At 40.4% G+C, this 20738-nt stretch overlaps 1 protein-coding gene across 1 annotated transcript in view; it reads left to right on the forward strand.

Moving 5' to 3' along the window:
- Usp13 (ubiquitin specific peptidase 13) overlaps nt 1-20738 on the forward strand; it is a 131021-nt gene that overhangs the window by 83287 nt on the left and 26996 nt on the right. The window contains exons 12-18 of the mRNA XM_090342477.1: nt 866-1019; nt 4494-4668; nt 12169-12257; nt 14390-14512; nt 16321-16347; nt 16997-17140; nt 20527-20693. Of these exons, the coding sequence (XP_090198603.1) occupies nt 866-1019; nt 4494-4668; nt 12169-12257; nt 14390-14512; nt 16321-16347; nt 16997-17140; nt 20527-20693 (879 nt within the window). The remainder of the gene's footprint in view (nt 1-865; nt 1020-4493; nt 4669-12168; nt 12258-14389; nt 14513-16320; nt 16348-16996; nt 17141-20526; nt 20694-20738) is intronic.

Consider the following 20738-nt stretch of genomic DNA (forward strand, 5'->3'; position numbering starts at 1 on the left):
CCTTTTCTGGTTAAATGAAGATAAGAGTTTTCTGCTAGGATTGGCTTAGAACTTGAATCTTCAGATATTAGCCTCCTTGGGTAGGCTATGATTACAGCACGAGCCACTGGCACCCAGCTTACACATCACATATTTTAATATAGCAATATTTCTTTTTGATTTGTATGTAATTTACATGACTACATGTATACCTTATTTTTCCTGAACAATACTTTTTTTTTTTCTTATTCTAGAGCTTGAATTCAGGGCCTGTGCACTGTTCCTGAAATTTTTTGCTCAAGGTAGTATTCTACCATTTGTGCCACAGCTCTACTTCTGGCTTTCTCATGGTTCATTAGACATCAGAGTCTCATAGACTTTTCTTGCCCAGCCTGGCTGTAACTCATGATGCTTAGATCTTAACCTCCTGAGTAGTTAGGATTACAGAGGTGAGCTACCAGTGCTCAGCCCCAATGCTTTATTGTTTTCTCCTTCTTTCTGTATTTATTTTATTCCTTTTTCCTTCTTCTAATTTAATCTATGTCAGCCCTTCTCTCATGAGTTTTTGGTAGGAGTAGGATTTGAATTCTGAGCTTTATGCTAGTTAGTCAAGTGTTCTACCACTTGAGCCATACCCCCCAGCCCTTTTTGTTTTTCCATGCTTTTAATAGCTGTTAATGTTACTTCACAGATGATTTAGAACTTGTTTAGTTAATTTCCCATGTTTAGACAAATTTTAAATAAATTTCAGTGTTTTGCTAATTTAGGTACTCGGGTGAGCTACCATACCTACAGGAAATATTCAGTAAAGCTAGATCTTCATGCTAAGTTTTACTCATGGTTTAATAGACCTACATTTGCTAACTGGATATAATCCAATTTTTAGAGGAACCGCATTGGCTCAGAAAACCCAAGTGATGTTTTTCGGTTTTTGGTGGAAGAACGAATTCAGTGCTGTCAGACCCGGAAAGTCCGCTACACGGAGAGGGTGGACTACTTGATGCAGTTACCTGTAGCCATGGAGGCAGCAACCAACAAGGGTAATAGATACGAGATGATTGCCTAGCGAATCTCCTTCCATCTTTTCCTGAGTTCCAGGTGGCTCTCTTCTGAGAATACGCAAGTGCATCACAGGTTTCATGGAAGTGTCTTCTATGGACCCAACTTCAATGCCTGTATTCAGCCTACTGGTTGGATTGGAATGAGTGTAGTTTGTGGGTACATTGTTGGTAGTAAATTGTGGGTGGATTAAGCAGATATTGGGGGTAAATTAAGGTAGGCAAGAGAAAGCAACTGGCTAAAGGGAAATAAACCACACATCCTAACCCTTATTGCAACACTAGGGAAGAGTTTTAAAACTATCAAAAGCTACATGCGTGTATAGAAAATGCAAATCATGTCAACTTAAAACTGTAAGAATCATCACTTTGCAATTATCATAATAAATTGAGAAGTATTTCCTGTGGTGGCCTTTGTGAAAGGTTGTGGTTTGACAATCTCTTATGATTTTTTAATATCCTTAGTCATCCGTGATGCCAGAAAGATGAGGAAAATGATCAAAGCAGTAGTTTTTTTATGCTAGACATTCAAGCAGAAGTCGTTGTAATGGCCTCCTCAGTTTTCATGCTAGATAAATGGTGGCAGACCACTTTGAAGGAGCATGACCATGAGAAGAGTCTCTGGACTTGGGAAAGAGAAGAAGGCAGACATACGGCACTTACATTGGATTTCAGAGTCTCAAAGAATGGTTCCTTCTTCTATCAGTCTGATTTAGCTCTTCCCAGGCAGAATAGATAATGAGTTTTTGTTTTTGTTGTTTTGGTGCCAGTCCTGGGGCTTGAACTCAAGGCCTGGGTGATGTCACTGATATTTTTACTAGAGCTAGTGCTCTACCACTTGAGCTATAGCTTTACTTCTGGCTTTTTTGAGTGGGTAAGCAGAGATAGTCTTGCAGACTATCTTGGCTGGGCTGGCTTCCAACCACAAACCTTAGATCTTAGCCTCCTGAGTAGGTAGGATTATAGTTGTGAGCCACTGGAACCTGGCTGGTCTTTTATTTTGTGGTAGTGAGACTTGAACTCAGGGCCTCCTGCTTTCATGGAACTCTCAGATTTGTCTGCTTAGGCTGGCTCTGAACTAGGATTCTCAGATCTCAGCCACTTATGATTATAGGCATGTCACCAGAGCATAGCATGACTTTCTAACTGCAGAATAAAGCAAATGATCCTAGATTACTTATCTCTGTACACTGGGTTTTTTTGGGGTGTTGTTTGTTTTGTGGGTCATGGGGCTTGAACTCAGCCTGGATGTTGTCCCTGAGCTCTTCAGCTCAAGGCTAGGGTCCTACCCTTGAGCCAAGCCCCATTTCCCATTTTCTAGAGGTTAATTAGAAATAAGAATCGTAGGTCTTTTTGTGTCTGGGCTGGCTTTGAACCTTGATCCTCAGATCTTAACCTCCTGAGTAGCATGAGCCATGGCGCCTGGCTTTTTTTTTTTTTTTTAAACAACTGTTTAATGCTTCCTTTGGTGGCTTCTTTTTCTCGTTTCTGTGGAGGTCAATTTAATATGGTAATTGGATAATTTTAATTCTTATGATTTGAAGTTGACATGATTTGCAGCTTCTATAAACTCATATAGCATTTGATTATTTTAAAACTCTTAACCCAGTGTACAAGCTTGCAGGAAAGGTTGGAGTGTGTGGTTTGTTTCCCTGTAGAGTCAGATGTGGTAGATTTCTGTTGCCTACCTCAGTGCTACTGATTTACTGGTTTTTCTCCGTCTGTCAGCCTATATAGCAGAAAGATTCTTGGAAGATTTGTAAGTTTGGGAGTAGAATTGCAAAGAGAAAAAAATACAGATGCTGTATGAATCTATATGTGTATTTAATGAGATCGAGGCAAAGGAACAATTTTAAGGGAAGAATGAGGAGAATTACATACGTGTTTAGGGAATAAACAATCCTTGGCCACATGGGTCAGTAGGCAGGGTCACATGGCGTAAGGATGTACGGTTGTCCTCACCGAAGTGTGTCCTGTGTAATGTTATGGTGGCCTTTGTGCAAGGCTGTGCTTTAATAGTCTCTTGTGACTGTTCTTACAAGCACACATAGGCTTTGGGTGTCCTGTAAGCTTTACTTGATTTTTGTTGTTTGTCCACAAAAGTTACTCTGTTTAGAGTTTACAGTCCTGCTATCTTCTCTAACTTACGACTTATAACTTACGGATATTGACTGTTTGTGTGTGTCTGCTGATACTGAGCTTTGAACTCAGGGCCTTGAGCTTTTGTTTGGCTTTTTTGCTCAAGGCTGATGCTTTACAACTCGATCCATAGTTCCACTTGCAGCTTTTTGCTGCTTGGGCTAGCTTTGAATTGTGATCCTCAGATCTGAACTTCCTGAGTAGCTAGGATTACAGGTGCAATTCTACCAGTTCCTGGATTATTATACATTTAAAAGAAAGAATATTTATAATTTAATCTTTGGAAGTTGATGCCTAACACCTAATGGTTAACAGCTTAGATATAAGTACGAAATGATTGTGGCTTAGGGAATGATTTTCTGTGTGATGTGCTGATTTGGGGGCTTTACCTCATAGACTGGGCTGTTCTGCCATTTGAGCCACAGCTGTACTTCTGGATTTTTGATGGTTAGTTGGACATAAGAGTCTCATGGTCTTCCCTGCCTAAGCTAGCTTTGAATTCTGATATTGAGATCTCAGCCTCCTGAATAGCTAGGATGGCAGGCATGCCCTCAGCTGGGAATGATTTTTAAAAGCAGTTCAGAGGTGTTTTGGGCAACTAAATAAGTGAATTACTGTGCTTAAAACATAGATATTGTTTCTTATATATTTCATATATATATACATACATGTCTATATATAAATATATATATGTATGTATATATTAGTAACACAAGAGAACTGACCAGAAAGGCTCCTGAGAAATACCTCTGTAAAATTTCTACTCCACTTAGTTTCTAGGAGCAGATCTACTGACTTGTAGGAAGTTCACAGAACTTTCACTTTTTTCCCCATTAGCATTAGATCATTTCAGTGATCTTACAGTGAAGCCTTCCAGTCAGGTTGTTCTGATAGCTCACACATTGGTTTAAAAAAAAAGCTGTCTCAGCAGTCCTGCTTATATCACAGGAGGGCCCTGGGTCTGATCATTGTGATAATTCTTTTATCTGGGTTTCTGCTCTTTTCCCTCTGTCATTTTATTTTAGGACCACTTGAAGTTGATGTTGTTACCTTGTGTATCTGATCATCAGCAAAATTTGATCTCTTGGGTCAACTGACTATCCATCTCTGTAGGGGAACAGTACTATTGATTAGTTTTAAGACTGTTTTTTTTGAAGGCTGGCGAGTTTTGATTTGGGCTTCAGTTTCTTCAGTAAGGTAGTGAAGAGCCTTTGTAAAGGTATGAGCCCTGAGATCCTCAGGGAATATTATCCAAAGCATGTACTTGTCATTTCAAGATGAGAAATTTAAAGTCATTCATTTTTCTCTTTTATTCAGATGAACTGATTGCCTATGAATTAACAAGAAGAGAAGCAGAAGCCAATAGAAGACCCCTTCCTGAGTTGGTGCGAGCCAAAATACCATTCAGTGCTTGCCTTCAAGCCTTTTCTGAGCCAGAAAATGTTGATGATTTCTGGAGCAGTGCCCTCCAAGCCAAGTCTGCGGGTGTGAAGTGAGTGTTTGCAGAGTGGGGGTAAGAGGTCCTGAGAGGGAGTGCCCACTTGTTTCTTTGGATAGATTCTCATAAATTATTCCCAAATAGCCAGCATTACTATTAATTAAGAAATTATAAAAGTGCTTATGTCAAACTTTAGTAGTCAAACTCCATTATGATAGTTTTTATTTCTACATTTAGGATTCGGCTTAGAAATGGTTTATGTGTCCCTGCTTGGAAAGTAGGAGTCTTAGGAATCTCAAATCTCATAAAGACTGCTGAGTAGTGGGTACTAGTGGCGCATGCCTATAATCCTAGCTACTTAGGAGGTTGATATCTGAGTATGACAGTTTGAAGCTAGCCTGGGAAGGAAAGTCCATGAGACTTTATTTCTACTTAATCAGCAAAAAGTCCGAAATGATGCCATAGCTCAAATGGTGAAGCATCATCCTTGAGCAAAAAGGCTAAGGGATAGTGAGAAACCTGTCTTTGAGTTCAAGCCCAGTAGTCACAAAACAAAACAAATACAACAACAAAATAACTGGTAAGCGTTGTGCAAATGAGCTGCTTGGAGCTCAGTCAAGAAATGGGCATAAATTAAGGGGAGGTTTGTAAGTTTGGCTGTGAGAAGTTTGCTTCTTTTAGATGTTCTTTGGTCCTGTTTCTTTAAAGCAAAGGTTGAGGTCAAAGCAGCTACTGCTGTGTTTGCTGTGACCTCAAGTAGTAATCAGGCCTAAGACAATGGTTCTGTAGAGCCTTGTTGCTCAGGATCCTTTTCGTTTTAGATCAGAGACGTCATAACTTAAAAATAGAAAAGCAGTTGGGTACGGTAGCTCACACCTGTAATCTTAGCTATTCAGGAGGCTGGAATCTGAGGATCACAGTTCAAAGACAACCTGGGCAATAAAGTCCAAGAAATACTTATCTTCAATTAACCACCAGAAAACTGGGAGTGGTGCTGTGGTTCAAGGAGTAGAGTGGTAGCCTTGAACTGAAGTGCTCAGGGACAATGCCCAGACTCAGAGTTCAAACTCCATGACTAACAAAAAAAGAAAGAAAGAAAAGAAAAACAGTGATCTTCACAAGATAATATGTTGGAAATGAATTCTACAACTTGGGAGGGGGTGAGGTAAGGGAAAGTGGGAGGAAAACATGGGAGGGATAACAATGTTCAAGAAATAATGTACTAACTGCCTTATGAATGTAACTGTAACTCCTCTATACATCACTCTTATAATAAAATCTTAAAAAATGGAAACGCAACCAATCGCTAGTACCTCCCACTATAATCCTAGCTACTCAGGAGACTGAGATCTGAGGATCATGGTTCAGAACCAGCCTGGGCAGGAAAATCTGTGAGATTCTTATGTCTAATTAATCATCCAAAAGCCAGAAGCAGAATAGTAGTCCAAGTGTTAGAACACTAGCCTTGAGCAAAAAGGCTCAACATCAGTGCTCTGAATTCAAGCCTCAGGACAACAAAAAGGAAAATTTACTTCAGAAAAGTAAGAGCTTCATGATAGAGTACTTGCCTAACATGACTAAATCCCTAGTATTGCAAAAATGAAGAAACAGAAACCCTGTAAAATGAGTCATATTTTCTTAAAATAAATGATCAAAAACTTCATATTGAAATGAGGATGAACAATTCTTATGGATTGAATGAAGATTAATTCACTTATCAGCTGTCATCCCTGTTATACAGACTGCCCAGTTGTGGTGTGTGTGTGTGTGTGTGTGTGTGTGTGTGTGTGTGTGTGTGTGTGTGTGTATCTGTCTCCCTGAAGATAACAGTTGGTGAGTTGGCCAGGTTAAATGTCAGAGATACACACCATTGCAACTTGAAGCCACCTTTGGGTAGTTAGAAATCTGCATTCTGTATTGACAATGACACTGGGTTGAAGATTCCTCAAACAATTATCCTTTTCTCTGGGTGCTTTTTTTTTGCTATATTATTCAATTTTATTGTCAGGGTAATATATAGAGGGGTTACAGCTATATCTGTCACTTAATAGGTGCATTGCTTCTCATACATTGATAACCCTTCTCATATCTTTGTCCCCTTTCTCTCCCCCAACTCCTCCTGATCAGCTTGTTTTTCCCCTTCCCTTCCCTATTTTAAATAAACAAACAAATGTATATACCATATACCAGGTAACAAAGTCATTGAAAGTTGGTGACTGTAGGCAGACATATATTCCCATAAAAATGTGCAGCCAGAATACACTTAGCATTGTATGAAAACTGAGCCATGAGAGCAGTAAGGCAAAGAAAGAGCAGAAAAGCAATACCAACAAACCAGATTGACTCCAATGGAGAGAAAAAGTGGGACCATCATAACCTGAGGTGGTCCAAGCCCAAATAGGGTCCTGATCTGGGGACAGGGGATCTCTGGGTGCTTTTATTTTGATTCTGTTTGGGAGGCACAAAGGGATTGTTGGATCTGTAAGCCTAGAAAGCCCCAAGTCTCAGGCATAAGTTACAATAAGAGTGTTCATTTCTCTGACTCCCACCACCCATGCTCCTGTTCTTTTCAATAGTGGCCTGGTGTCTTAGGGGGCCAAGTGTGGCCTCTTCTCTGAGCCTATCTCTTCCTGTCATTGTGCTGCCAGGAAGACCATTCTCAACACTTGGAAAAGGCCCATCTGTAAATGGAGTTCGATGACACTGGCTTTCCACAGATGGATTCTCTAAGCCCTCAGTAGTGGTCAGGAGATCCTGATTCTTATCCTGTCCCTACTTCGTGGCTTCTCTTCTGTCCTTGGCAAAGTCACCACCAGTGTCCTTTCATCTGTCATGAAGAGTTGTTGCCCCAAATTTCTCTTCAAATACTACCAAATGTTCAGTTGCAGGTACTGCTAACGAAACTCCCTAAAATCATTGAGGAGAAGTTTCTTTAAAAGTAGATAGTAAAGTGCTCGCTTCCGCAGCACATATACTAAAAGTAGATAGTAAACACTGTTGGTGGGAGTGCAAACTCATTCAATCACTATGGAAAGCAATATGGCAGTTCCTCAAAAGACTAAACATAGAGCTCCCCTATGACCCAGAAATTTCACTACTTGGCATTTACCCAATCGTCCAGAAACAAGGGCATAAGGGCATACTAAATCCACCAGCACAACGATGTTCATTGCAGCAAAGATATGGAACCAACCCAGATGCCCCTCAGTTGATGAGTGGATCAGCAAGATGTGGTATTTGTACACAATGGAATTCTATGCTGCTGTCAGAAAGAACGACACTGCCCCATTTGTAAGGAAATGGAAAGACTTAGAAAAAAATCATATTCAGTGAAGTAGGCCAGACTCAAAGGAACATAGGCTCAATGGTTTCCCTCATTTGTCCTAATCAGTAGAAACCTTGGGCTCTCCTAGCAGAGATTTACAATAGAACAAAATCTAGATACATAAGACCATATAGAATGATGCTAAATGAAAGGACCTCCAGGATTTAGAAACAAAAGCCATGAGTGATTGTTGTCCTTAATATACTATGTTATCTCTCCTCTCTTTTGCTGTCCCTTGGTTATCTCATATTGCTACAATATTTCACCTTGTTATCTGATATATTTTATATGTGCCTAATTGGTTATTTTAAATTGGATATGGAAGGGGGAAATCAAGATGAGCGGGGGGAGTGGAAGAGGGAAATTGGGGACCATGACATGAGAAAGAGTATCAATGTTTGTGAAGTAATGCACCTTCTATCTGGTGAATATAATGTAACCCTTCTATTAATTGAAATAAAAATATATGGGGAAAAAAGTAGATAGTAAATGCTCTTACACACATGAAAGGTTACATATTAGGTTACTGTGATTCTTAATAATTGAAAAATAAATGGTCCTGTTGGGAAAGGAAAAAGTTACAGGTAATTAAACAACTGCAATTTATTGGACATTTATTATTCCCATCAATTTCTGAATCCTAAATGATTCAGTGAAGTAGATGCAATTGTCCTGTTTTACACATTAGACAATAGAAGGAGAAATAACTGGCACGTGAGCAACATTAAAGTGTGGTTGCTTTCAGGGATTGAGGTCTTAATCCCTGATTTATGTAGGATGTTCATATTCCTTTCTAGGCTCACTTATCTATGTATCATTTATAGCCTTGCTTATTCTGGATTATGTTCTGTCATGTTTCAAATACTAGCATGGCAAGACTACTTAGTGGAAGCCTAAAAATTATTTGTTTTTAATTTTTTCCAGCAATGTAAAGTGTGACTGAACCTATATTGTTTTGAAACTTTGAACTTTCCTTTTGTAAGTCCCAAGCCTAAGGTCAGAAAGAGGCAAAGATGTATATTACATGGCATTGTATACATAGTCTCATCATCGGGAAGGCTGAGATAGGAAGACCAGGAATTCAAGTTTAGCCTAAGCTTCATAGAGGATTCCAGACCTTTAATACACTGATAATCTATTTCAGTGAGAGGAACTGCTTGTAATTTTTTTCTTATTAGGTCTTCATATTCTGTTTACCTTAGTTAAAATTCCTCAACAATTGACATTTAAAGTAATTTTTAATAGCTTACCAATTAATAACCCAATGGTATTACCAGGACCTATTCTGAGCACCTTATATGTTATAACTCTTTTAATTCCCATATTAACTTTTGAAAGTATACTTTGTGCTCATCTACACCTCTTTGGATGATTTACATTGTGACAGTTTTAATTAAAAACGTGAAGCCTTCCAAGAAGAAAAATAAACTCAGTTTTAGGAATGTAATAGCATGCAAAGCATGTTTATGATTATGCTTGGTTTAATCATAGATGTAATGTCCTCAAACTGTGCTAAATGAATGCAATATATAAGCAGCTACTGCATATGTAATTCAGCTTAAACTTCCTCCTCTGTAAGAGGTTTCGTAGTAGGAAGCACCCGGCCTGACTGTATACTAGTAAATTGGTAGTTAACCATCAAAAAGCTATGTGTTAAATTACTCTCTCATCCTCCCATGCTCTGAAACCTCACCAAGATATCACAATATAGAGCAGATTCTAAGAATTACCAGGCGCCTGAGTCACATTTTCCAAGCCATTGAGTTACCAGTCACTTTTGTTTTTCACTCTTATGTATTTTTCAGACTTTAAGTTAATGTAAAAAGAGAGGAGCAGAAAAGCAACTTTCACATTAGCTGAAAAATCATAATACCAGATAGAGTTTGTTGGATCTTGAAAAAATAGAGGACTTATTTATATAAGAATGATGACCGGAGCTAGTGTTTTATTTTTGTAATATTAGGAGGCTGAGCTCTGAAGTTTGTAGTTCAAAGCCAGCCCTATCAGAAAAATCTGAGACTCTTATCTCCAATTGACCAGCAAAAAGCCAACAGTGGAGTTGTAACTCAACTGATAGGAAGTGAGCCTTGAACAAAAATGTTCAAGGACAGTGCCCATTCCCTGAGTTCAAACCCCAGAGCCTGTACCAAAATAATGATGATGATGATGATGATGATGATGATGATGATGATGATGATATTAAAAGCATGATGTTTATTTCTTCTTCTCAGAAGATTAACATAAGAATTGTCGGAAATATACATTTTTGGAGAGAAACAGGATAATGATAGTATGAAAATGTCCTTACTTTCTAAAACAGCTCCTATATGTTACTGCTTTTGTTTTGGTTGTTTGTGGGTCTTTGAACTCTAGGCCTGGGCACTGTCCCTGAGCTCTTCAGCTCAAGGCTAGTGCTCTTCCATTAGCCTTGAGCTGAAGAACTAAAAGAATAGTTGCTCCACTCCACTTCCAATTTTCTGGTGATTAATTGGAGATAAGAGTCTCACAGATTTTTTTGTGCCTGTGCTGGCTTTGAACTGCGATCCGCAGATCTCCTGAGTAGCTAGATTACGGGTGTGAGCCACCAGTGTGGGCTCTGTATGTTACTGTTTTTATCTTTTTATTGCATTTGTGGAGAATTTGAGATACAGAGAGGTTCTATAATTTGCCTAGGTTAAAGCACAAGTCAACATCAGACAGACAAGAGTGTCTACAAACACGTGGATCGACCAAATCCATGTCAGTTTATTGGGCATATATAATACTTTCTAGTGTGTGAGGTGTTTTACATCAGTTTGTGAATACTTCACAGTCCTAGAACTGCACACTACTAGTAAATTCATTTATATATGCAGTAACAAAGACACAAAAGAATCAGTGGTCTACTCAAATTTAGAGATTTATAGAATATTCAGACTGAGATTTCTCTTCTGGCTATGTGATGGCTCTTCGTTTCCACTAGGGGGCAGAAGTGCATTGGCATTTGCTTTGTAAGTATTGGTAGGAAACATTCCAAATAGAAGGCATCCTCAGAGGGCAATGGGGACCAAGACATGTGAAAGGGTATCAATGTATGGGAATTAATGCACCAGCTATCTGGCAAATATCATGTAACCCTTCTATTAATTACAATAAAAATATATGAAAAAAAGAAGGCATCCTCAGATTCAAAAACGTGTGGGCTGGCTTCACTCATAGTCATAGGGACTCATAAGGTGGAGATCTGAGAATGGGGATTTGGAACCAGCCTGGGCAGACAGATCCTCAAGATTCTTATTGCTGCTCAGCCAGGAAAACGCTGAAATGGAGGGGTGGCTCAAATGATAGAATCCTAGCAGTGCGGAAAAAAAAAGAAAAGGCCAAGCTAAAAGTTTGAGTTTAAGCCTTAGTAAAAACTAAGGTTTAGGAGAGGGAGTTTCAGAATCTTTTATCTAGAAGTTACCTGTAGTACCTATCTGGCTCATTATTTTTATTTTCATGTATCTCATGTCCACAATGATAATCAAATGGAAATATTAGTTTAAACAAGATAAATGTGAAGAAAGTAAACTGGAATGGGGGCATTTTATTTTGTACAAATTAAAGAGTCGGTGCCTAAAACCAGGCAATTCAGAGTCTCTGAAAGTTAGGAAAAACTTAACACATTGCATGTAATGATCAATTTGAAAAATGAAAGCTAAGATTGAGGTAGTTCTGATAATTCCCCTATAATACAGCTCCTTGTAGGTTCTATATGAATGTGGATTTAGGTGTTCCAGTCATTAATGAGGTCCTAGCATTTTTAATAGTCAACTTCAACTCCAGTTCTACTAAACCCTCCTTACACTCCTCTGCCATAGCATAGTGAGTGATTCTCAGTTGGAGTAGAGGTGAGATGTTTTCAGATTACTTGCGGGCTTTGCAAACATACAGTACACATGCCTACAAACCCTTAGAAATATATGCACTACCTTTCAGCAAAGGTTTTAAATGAACACATGGTTGGAAATCTCCTTCAGGAATATAAAATGTGACAACTAAGTAAGACTTGTGGGCCATCTCCTGCAGTCAGCAATTCCTTCTGAAAGGATGGTGTCGACCGTGGTGAATGACTGTGGGCCCAGAGGTGACTTGTGTGCTCCTCTTCTCAGCCTAGTCACTGAGATCGACCAAGCTTGTCTTGCTTCATAAACTGTGTTTACTATTCATTTTGCCTTGTTTGATTAATATAATCCCCTTGTGTTTCCCAGAACATCTCGCTTTGCCTCATTCCCCGAATACTTGGTAGTGCAGATAAAGAAGTTCACTTTTGGTCTTGACTGGGTTCCCAAAAAATTTGGTAGGTATCTTTTGCATGCTTTTGCGTAAAACATTAAATTACACACACACACACACACACACACACACACACACACACACACACACACACCCCATGTGAAAGAGTCCATACAAATGGCTGTCACAAACAGTTACATTTCATTTTTTCCCACTCTTTTCACCTTTAAGGAAACAAAACAAGCCTTGCAGTAAACCATGCACTTGTACAAAGGGACAGGTAAAAAGAACGTAAACTCAGAAGAGAGGTTTCCCAGGAACATGGGCACCTGCATACCTCCCATGCCAGTTGTTGCTTTCTGATGCTCTGGTCTCCTTTCTTTTCCTGGGGGATGTTTGTGAGCGGTGGGTCTGAGGGCTGGGTACTGATCACTCAGCTTCTCTGCTGGATGCTGGGAGAGAGAAATGGACTTGTTCTGAATGCTTTGAACTATGTTGGAAACAAGGCTTTCTTCTTCCTTAAAATTTCTGTAAAGGAAAAAAAAATTGAACCAAATCTTATGAACTTACTGAATTTAAAGGAGTCTAAAGCTGAATCTGAAGCTTTAATAAATTTGAATTTTGCTGCTTAGACTTTGATTTGATTTTATTGCCTTCTGGTATTAAAAAAATTTAACTCTCTGGGCTGGGAGTTTGGCCTAGAGTGTTTGCCTAGAATTCACTGAGACCTGGGTTTGATTCCTCTGTACCACATACATAGAAAAAGCCAGAAATGGTGCTGTGAATCAAGTGGTAGGGCTCTAGCCTTGAGAAAACCCAAGGAGACTGCTCGGGCCCTGAGTTCATCTCAAGGACTGACAAGAAAATTATCTCTGTTCTTTGGGTTGTTTTAAAATATGATATAATACATGGTTTTGAGGTCAGCACTTTCAGGTTGTGTTCACGAGTCCCAAAAGACACCCTCTACTTTATAACTTGAATTAATTTTGCATGCCTATCTTATCTGAATATGTGCAGTATTAAATCTTGACTTGCCAATAGGTTGATAGACTTTGTATTTGTGTGAGTAAACACTGAACTAAGATTTGTTTCCAGGAAACAAATCTTGGCCTAGGGGTAGAGTGCCTGCCTAACATGCACGAAGACTAGGGTTCGATTCCTCGGTACCTTATACATAGAAAAAAAAGGAGGAAGTGGTACTGTGGCTCCGGGTAGAACACTAGCCTTGAGGAAAGCCCAAGGATAGTGCTCAGGCCCTGAGCTCAAGCCCAGGACTGGAACAAGATATAAGTACTCCAAAGATTAATACATTTGAAATTCAATTAATTTCTTTAAAACTTTATTCCTTTATTCCCTTAGGATAATCATAACTATCACGATCTGAGAACATATGTTCTAGGAGTTACACACTCAAATACCAAGTAAGAATAGAATAATGAGAAGATGGCAGAAGTAGGCTGGCTACAAGAAAAACCACAGCGCCCTTAGCTGGTTGCCCACATCGCATGGCTGAACCCACTCAGGAGGCTGTGATCTGAGGATCAAGTTTTGAAGCTGGCTTGGGTAGACAAATCTTTGAGATTTCATGTCTAAGTAACCAGCGGAAAAGCTAGAATAAGAGATGTGGCTCAAGTGGAAGAGAGCCATCCTTGAGCAAGAGTGTGAGGATTTCCCTTTGGATAGACATAAGTTAGAAAAATCATTTCTCTACTGAAAGAATCAGAATAGCACAATGGTGAAGCTCATGGTTGTAGAGACCCCAGGGAATAGTGGGGTTCTGCTGTCCAGGGTAGAAGTTGAAGGTCAGACAGTTGTTACCATCTAAGAATATGCTACAGTATTAGGTTTTTCCAAATTAGCTGGAAATTGTGATAAAAGAAAAATCTGATTTATAAGTTGGAACACATTGCCAACATTTCTAAAACATCAGAATGCATTTGGGCCACAAGTGGCTTTACAAGTTTGTTTTTGTTCATTGTGAAATCCTGCCACCCTCTGTCCAGTCCCAGCTTCTCCAAGACTGAGAAGTGCCTCAGGCTTGCTGAATGTGCTGGTCCTGTGAGCTGTGTGTGGAAAGCCTCCCTTAGCTCTGCCTTGACATGTGCATGCAGAGCTCACAGGGCTGGTTTTATTGGAAGGTGGTTATGGATCTTTGATGAGCACATTGGCTATCAATCACCCTTTCTCATTTTGCAGATGTTTCTATTGATATGCCAGATCTCCTTGATATCAACCATCTCCGAGCCAGGGGATTACAGCCAGGAGAAGAGGAGCTACCAGACATTAGCCCCCCCATCGTCATTCCTGAGGATTCGAAAGGTACCAGCTCCTGCCAGGAAGTTGTGCTTCACCCAGCCCCTCCTCCAGAGAACAGTCACCTTCTCCCGCCACTGACCCAGGGATTCCGGGTGCTGCAGCCCATCATGTTGGGTGCCTGTGAGCTCAGGCCTGTAATCCTAGCGACATACAGGGTTGAGTGATGAGGATCATGGCTCAAAGCCATCCTGGACAGGAAAGTTTGTGAGACTTGTATCTCCAGTTAACCAGAAAAAACTGCAAGTGGAACTGGGGCTCAGGTTGTAGAGCACTAGACTTGATCCACACCTGTATTAAAGCCACAGCCCAAATAAAATTATGATATGCATCATGAAAGGCACAGACCCACCATGAGGAGCTGGCTAGACAGCGCATAGCTGCCCTTCCTCGGAGGTTGACTCCATCTTTACCCCTCTTCTCCCACATGGGAAGGAAAGAAGGTGCTTGCTCCTGTGGGGAAGAGGAGTGTGTTTTTAGCAGGCGGCTACTCTTGCTTGAATTACTCTCTTATCTAAATACATGCAGTTCTAAATCTTGACATGCTATTAGGCTGGTAGATTTTGTATTTTAGTGAGTTTACATGGAGCCAAGAAGTTTCGGAAGAAAAGTACTCCAAGTACTTTAGATTCAAGTTTTTTCTTCCACGCTTCATGATTTATTTGCTCAAATTGAATGAACCCAGTAGCTGTTGTGATCTGAGTAGAAGTATAAACTCATATAAACTTGCTACTAGTACCTTCGAATATAGTCAAAGGAGCAATATCAGCTGAGTGTGTTGGTTTTGAGCATCGTGATTCTGTCTCTCCTCCCTGACACAGCAACTGATTCCTAGCAAGAGCCTGGCTTAGGTGTCTGTTCACCTCAAGTAGTCATTGTTGAGAATATGTCATTTTTTTTTGCCAGTCCTGAGGCTTGGACTCAGAGCCTGAGCAATGTCCTTGGGCTTTCTCAAGGCTAGCACTCTGCCACTTGAGCCACAGCACCACTTCTGGCTTTTTCTCTGTATGTGGTACTGAGGAACTGAACCTGGGTCTTCATACTTGCTAGGTGAGCACTCTACCACTAGGCCACACTTTCGGCCCTGAGAATATGTAATTTTTAAAGGAAGATGACCTACAAAAATATAGTAACCTTGCTCCTATGGCTCAAAAATAGTATCAGAAAATTACTCTGATAAAATCGGCCTCATTCTGGCTTTGTTGGCTCATCTGTTTACCATTCATCTTCCTAATGAGTTCATTAGGCAAATTAAGTAATAATGAGGGAGCTCTGTGGACTCTCTACCAAAGGCTTTCCATCAGTTGAGCAGTCATGTTTACTTGTACAAATGAAGGGTAAAATGAATCCAGCAGGATTGAAGCCAGACCTGCATTCCATGTTTTCTGATGTGAGTTCTAAGGGAAAATTGTCAAGACATAGAACAGAGAAGGGAAGTGCAGGTAAGGCTTTCCGGGTCATGTAGCAGATGGCTCCTTAAAGGCGTTAAAGCCATGAGATGCCTGAACTTCAGAGAAGTCAGGATGTTATATTAAACTTGCTCTTGCTCTCTCTTTTGTTTATAAGAGAACTGTTAGTTTGTAATTAGGCAGAGTTCTTAAAAATACACGAAGAGAAATTATTCAGCTCGTTAAGATGCTAATTAGAACTTCTGCCTGAAACCTGTTCTTTTCCCTTTTTAATGTAATGATGTTATGGTATGCAGGTTGGGGTGGTCTGTGCAGAGTCGCCATGTGCTGGGTTAGAAATGTCCTTTATCAATCACTATTGGACATGAGTTTTCCTAATCTTGTCTTTTCTTCCTTACTCTCCAGATCGCCTGATGAACCAATTGATAGACCGTACGTATTTTTAAAATGTTAGCCCACAGTTGTTATCAGTCTAAGAGGCATGGGAGCAGCCTTTTCTGGGTGGGAATGATTGTTTGAAGTGTCAACCCCTGGAGATGCTGATTAAGTAGTCTTTATGGCTCAGGACAGGGCCTGTAAGCATCAGAATGGTCATCCCTGGTTTGCTGTTTATGATGATCTGGCCTGAAGGAATTTATTGACCTTCTGTGATCCTCAGTTTCCTCCTGCATGACTGGAAGACAGTGATAACATTTCTTTTTTTGAGATGACTCAATATTTAGGTGACTCCAAACACCCAATAAAGTAATACTTTCTGCTTGTGGCTCACGCCCATAATCACAGCTACTCAGTCATGAGGTCTGAGAATCATGACTTGAAGCCAGCCTGCAAAGAAACGTTTGTGAGACTCTTATCTCTAACCCCTAAAATGTCAGATGTAGCGCTGTGCTTCAAGTGACAGAGTAACAAGCATGAGTGAAAAAGCCAAGTAACAGTATCCAGGCCCCAGTACTAACACAGCCCTCCCCAAAAGCAAAAGACACTTTCTTGGTAGTAAGTGACTAAGGGGATGAAAACAGATTAAGGCAAGAAGTAAGGAGTTCACTTTCATCATATAGAATGTCCTCTTGTGCTCTTGCAGCCTCAGACATCGACGAGTCATCGGTGATGCAGCTGGCTGAGATGGGCTTCCCTCTAGAAGCATGCCGGAAGGCTGTGTACTTCACTGGAAATATGGGAGCTGAAGTTGCCTTCAACTGGATTATTGTTCACATGGAAGAGCCGGGTAGGTGGTAGAAAAGGGGATAGCTTAGCAATCCCCAGCATCCCAAGCTTTGGGCCTGCCAGGTCCCCCACAAGACCTACTTCACAGTATGCTGCAGTCGTGGAAAGTCATATTTGTTTTTCTTCCACTTTTTATTTGAATCAAGTAATTTGGTGCTGGTACTGGGCTGAAACTCAGGGTTGTATGCTCTTGCTTAGCATTTTTGCTCAAGGGTCTACCACTTGAGTCACACATCTATTTCTGGCTTTTTGTTGCTTAATTGGAGATGGTGTTCTCAGGACTCTTCTGCACAGGCTGGCTTCAAACCATGATTCTCAGATCTCAGCCTCCTGAGTGGCTAAGTAGCTAGAATTGTAAGTATGAGCTACTGACACTCAGCTTCTTCTCTTATTTATTTATTTATTTTATTTTTTATTTTTCACCAGTCCTGGGCCTTGAACTCAGGGCCTGGGCACTGTCCTTGGGCTTTCTCAAGGCTAGAGCTCAACCACTTGAGCCACAGCACCATTTCTGGCTTTTTTCTATGTATGTGGTTTCGAGGAATTGAACCAAGGTCATCATGTGTGCTAGGCAAGCACTCTGCTACTAGGCTAAACTCCTGGCCCTAGCTTCTTTTTAAATACCAACCTTTAAAAGATATGATTCACCCCCTTAAAAATATATCATTCTACATGGGAGGGGGTAATGATGTTTGAGAAGAAATGTATTAACTTTCTTATGTATGTAAGTGTAACCCCTCTATACATCAACCTGACAATAAATTATATATATATATATATATATATATATATATATATATAATTCAGTGGTAAAAAGATCATTAAAAAGATGTGAGGGGCCGAGAGTTTAGTCTAGTGGTAGAGTGCTTGCCTAGCATACATGAAGACGGGTTCGATTCCTTGGTACCACACACATAGAAAAAAGCTGGAAGTGGTGCTGAGGCTCAAATGGTAGAGCTCTACCCTTGAGAAAACCCAAGGACAGTGCTCAGGCCCTGAACTCAATCCCAGGACTGGCAAAAAAAAATAAAATGATGTGGGATATGTTTGTAGTTAAGTCGATGAAGACTTGCAATTGAAACATGCATGAAGAAATGTAGACCCTTTATTTAGCCTTTTCTTTTGTCTACTTCTTAAGGTATCATTCACCTATCCACCCATTTAAAGTGTATATTCCAAAGAAGTAATGTATCCACTGCTCCAAATCCTCTCCATCCTAGCAGGCACTTTCCATCCCTTCTCTAGCTTTCCTCAACCACTAATAATCACTGATCCACTGTCTGGATATCCTGTAATTGTTAACCAATTATATATTTTGGGCATTTCATATGAATGGAATCATATGCCTGTGTGCGTGTATGCGAGTGTGCAGTATGCATTTGTGTGTGTGTGATTCCCAGTCAAGAGGTATAAACTCAGAGCCTTTACATTTATGAATATGGTGGCCTTGACCATGATTCTCCTATTTATGCTTCCTATAGCTAAGAAGACAGGCATACCCTACCTTGTCCAACTTTATCAGCTGACAAAATAATCTTGGGAACTTTTTCCTGGACTGGTCTTGAGTAGCTGTCCTCCAGATCCTTGCCCCTAAAGTAACTGGTGTGAAAAGTATGAGCCACTAAATTTGGTTATTTCACTCTTTCTTTCTTTTTTTTTTGACAGTCTTGGGCTTGGGCTCAGGGCCTGAGCACTGTCCTTGGATTTTTTCTCAAGGCTAGGGATCTACCACTTGAGCCACAGCACCACTTCTGGCTTTTGCTATGTATGTGGTGCCGAGGAATCGAACCCAGGTCTTCGTGCATGCTAGGCAAGCCCTCTACCACTAGGCCAAACTCCTCGCCCTTTCTTTCTTTTTTTGCCAGTCCTGGGCCTGAGCACTGTCCTTGGACTTTCTCAAGACTAGAGCTCTGCCACTTGAGCCTCAGCACCACTTTTGGCTTTTTTCTATGTATTGGTACTAGGAATGGAACCTGGATCTTGTGCATGCTAGGCAAGCACTCTATCACTAGGCCAAACTCCTGGCCCTCCCCTTTTGTTTTTGAAGTATTGAGATTTGAACTTAGGGCTTTGTGCTTGCCAGGCAGGTGTTATACCACTGGAGCGATGCCTCTATCCTGTTTTGCTTTGGATATTTAATTTTTTTGCTGGTCCTGGGGCTTGAACTCAGGGTCTAGATGCTGCCCCTAAGCCTCTTCTTGCTCAAGGCTAGCATTCTACCACTTGAGCCACAGTGTCACTCCCTGGGTTTTTTTGGTGGTTTATTAGAGATGAGTCTCACGGACTTTCCTGCTTTTGAACTGTGATCCTCAGATCTCAGCCTCCTGAGTAGCTAGAATTACAGGCAGGAGCCACTGGCGCTTTGTTTATGTTTTGAACAGGGTCTCGCTTTGTCCAGGTTCCCCTAGCTCACGTGCTATTTATACTTCCTGTGTAACTCAAATGACAGGTGCAAACCACTCTGGCCAGCTTTGTACTGGTTGAGATGATGTCTTGACCAATTTTGCCCAAGCTGGTCTCAAACCATGGTTCTCTTGATCTTACCTAGCTAGAATTACAGGCATGAGTGATCCCATCCAGCTATTCTTTTCACATTCCTGCTAATAAAATTTGGAGCTTATGCTTTGAACATTTTGATGAAGATCTGTTTGTCTATTCTTTTTGTAGTCATTGATTCCTTTTATATATCTAAGAAACCTCCATTTATTCCTGGTTTCTCTTTTCTTTTTTGAATGATTGGAGAGTGAATTCAGAGACTTGTACTTGCTTGTCAAGTACTCTACCACTTGAGCCACATCCTTAGTCCTTCTGTGTTTTCTTTGAAAAGTTTTATAGCTTTGGCCCCTACATTTAGCCAATGATCCATTTTATGTTAGTTTTGTCTGTGGTGTGTGGTATGACTTTATTTTGTCTACTGGGATGGCTGTTTGTTTTGTTTTGTTTTGGCCAGTCCTGGGGCTTAAGCACAGACAGGGCCTTAGCACTGTGCTTGTGCTTTCTCTATCACTTGAGCCACAGCACCACTTCCAGCTTTTTCTGTGTATGTAGAATTGAACCCCAGTCTTCATGCATGCTAGGCAAGCACTCTACCAGTAGGCCAAACTCCTGGCCCTGGGGTGGCTGATTGTTTTAGCACCATTTGCAAGAAAATTGTCCTTTTCTTACTGAATGGTCATGTCAAAAAATCAATAGGTCATAGATATATTTATAGGCTAATTCTGAGCTTCCAATTCTATTAAATTGAGTTGTGTATCCTTATACGCCTTTCAGACTGTCCTTAGAATTAAAATTTTGTATTTTTCCTTCTTTACTCTACAGCATTGTCAACGGCTAGGTGAAAAATAAAACCAATGACAACCATAAAATAGTTTGTGTGATCATTTTCAGATTTTGCCGAACCACTGACAATGCCTGGTTATGGAGGAGCTGCTTCTGCAGGGGCTTCTGTATTTGGTGCTACTGCATTGGATAATCAACCTCCAGAGGAAATTGTAGCTATCATTACCTCCATGGGATTCCAGCGGAATCAGGCTGTGCAGGCACTAAAAGCAACGGTGAGCCTGAGACTGTGCGAATTCACCCCACTTACTGGCCTTTGT

This window comes from Megascapheus bottae, chromosome 1, assembly GCF_031878675.1.
Source record: "Megascapheus bottae isolate mThoBot1 chromosome 1, mThoBot2.hap1, whole genome shotgun sequence".
Taxonomy (NCBI): Eukaryota; Metazoa; Chordata; class Mammalia; order Rodentia; family Geomyidae; genus Megascapheus; species Megascapheus bottae.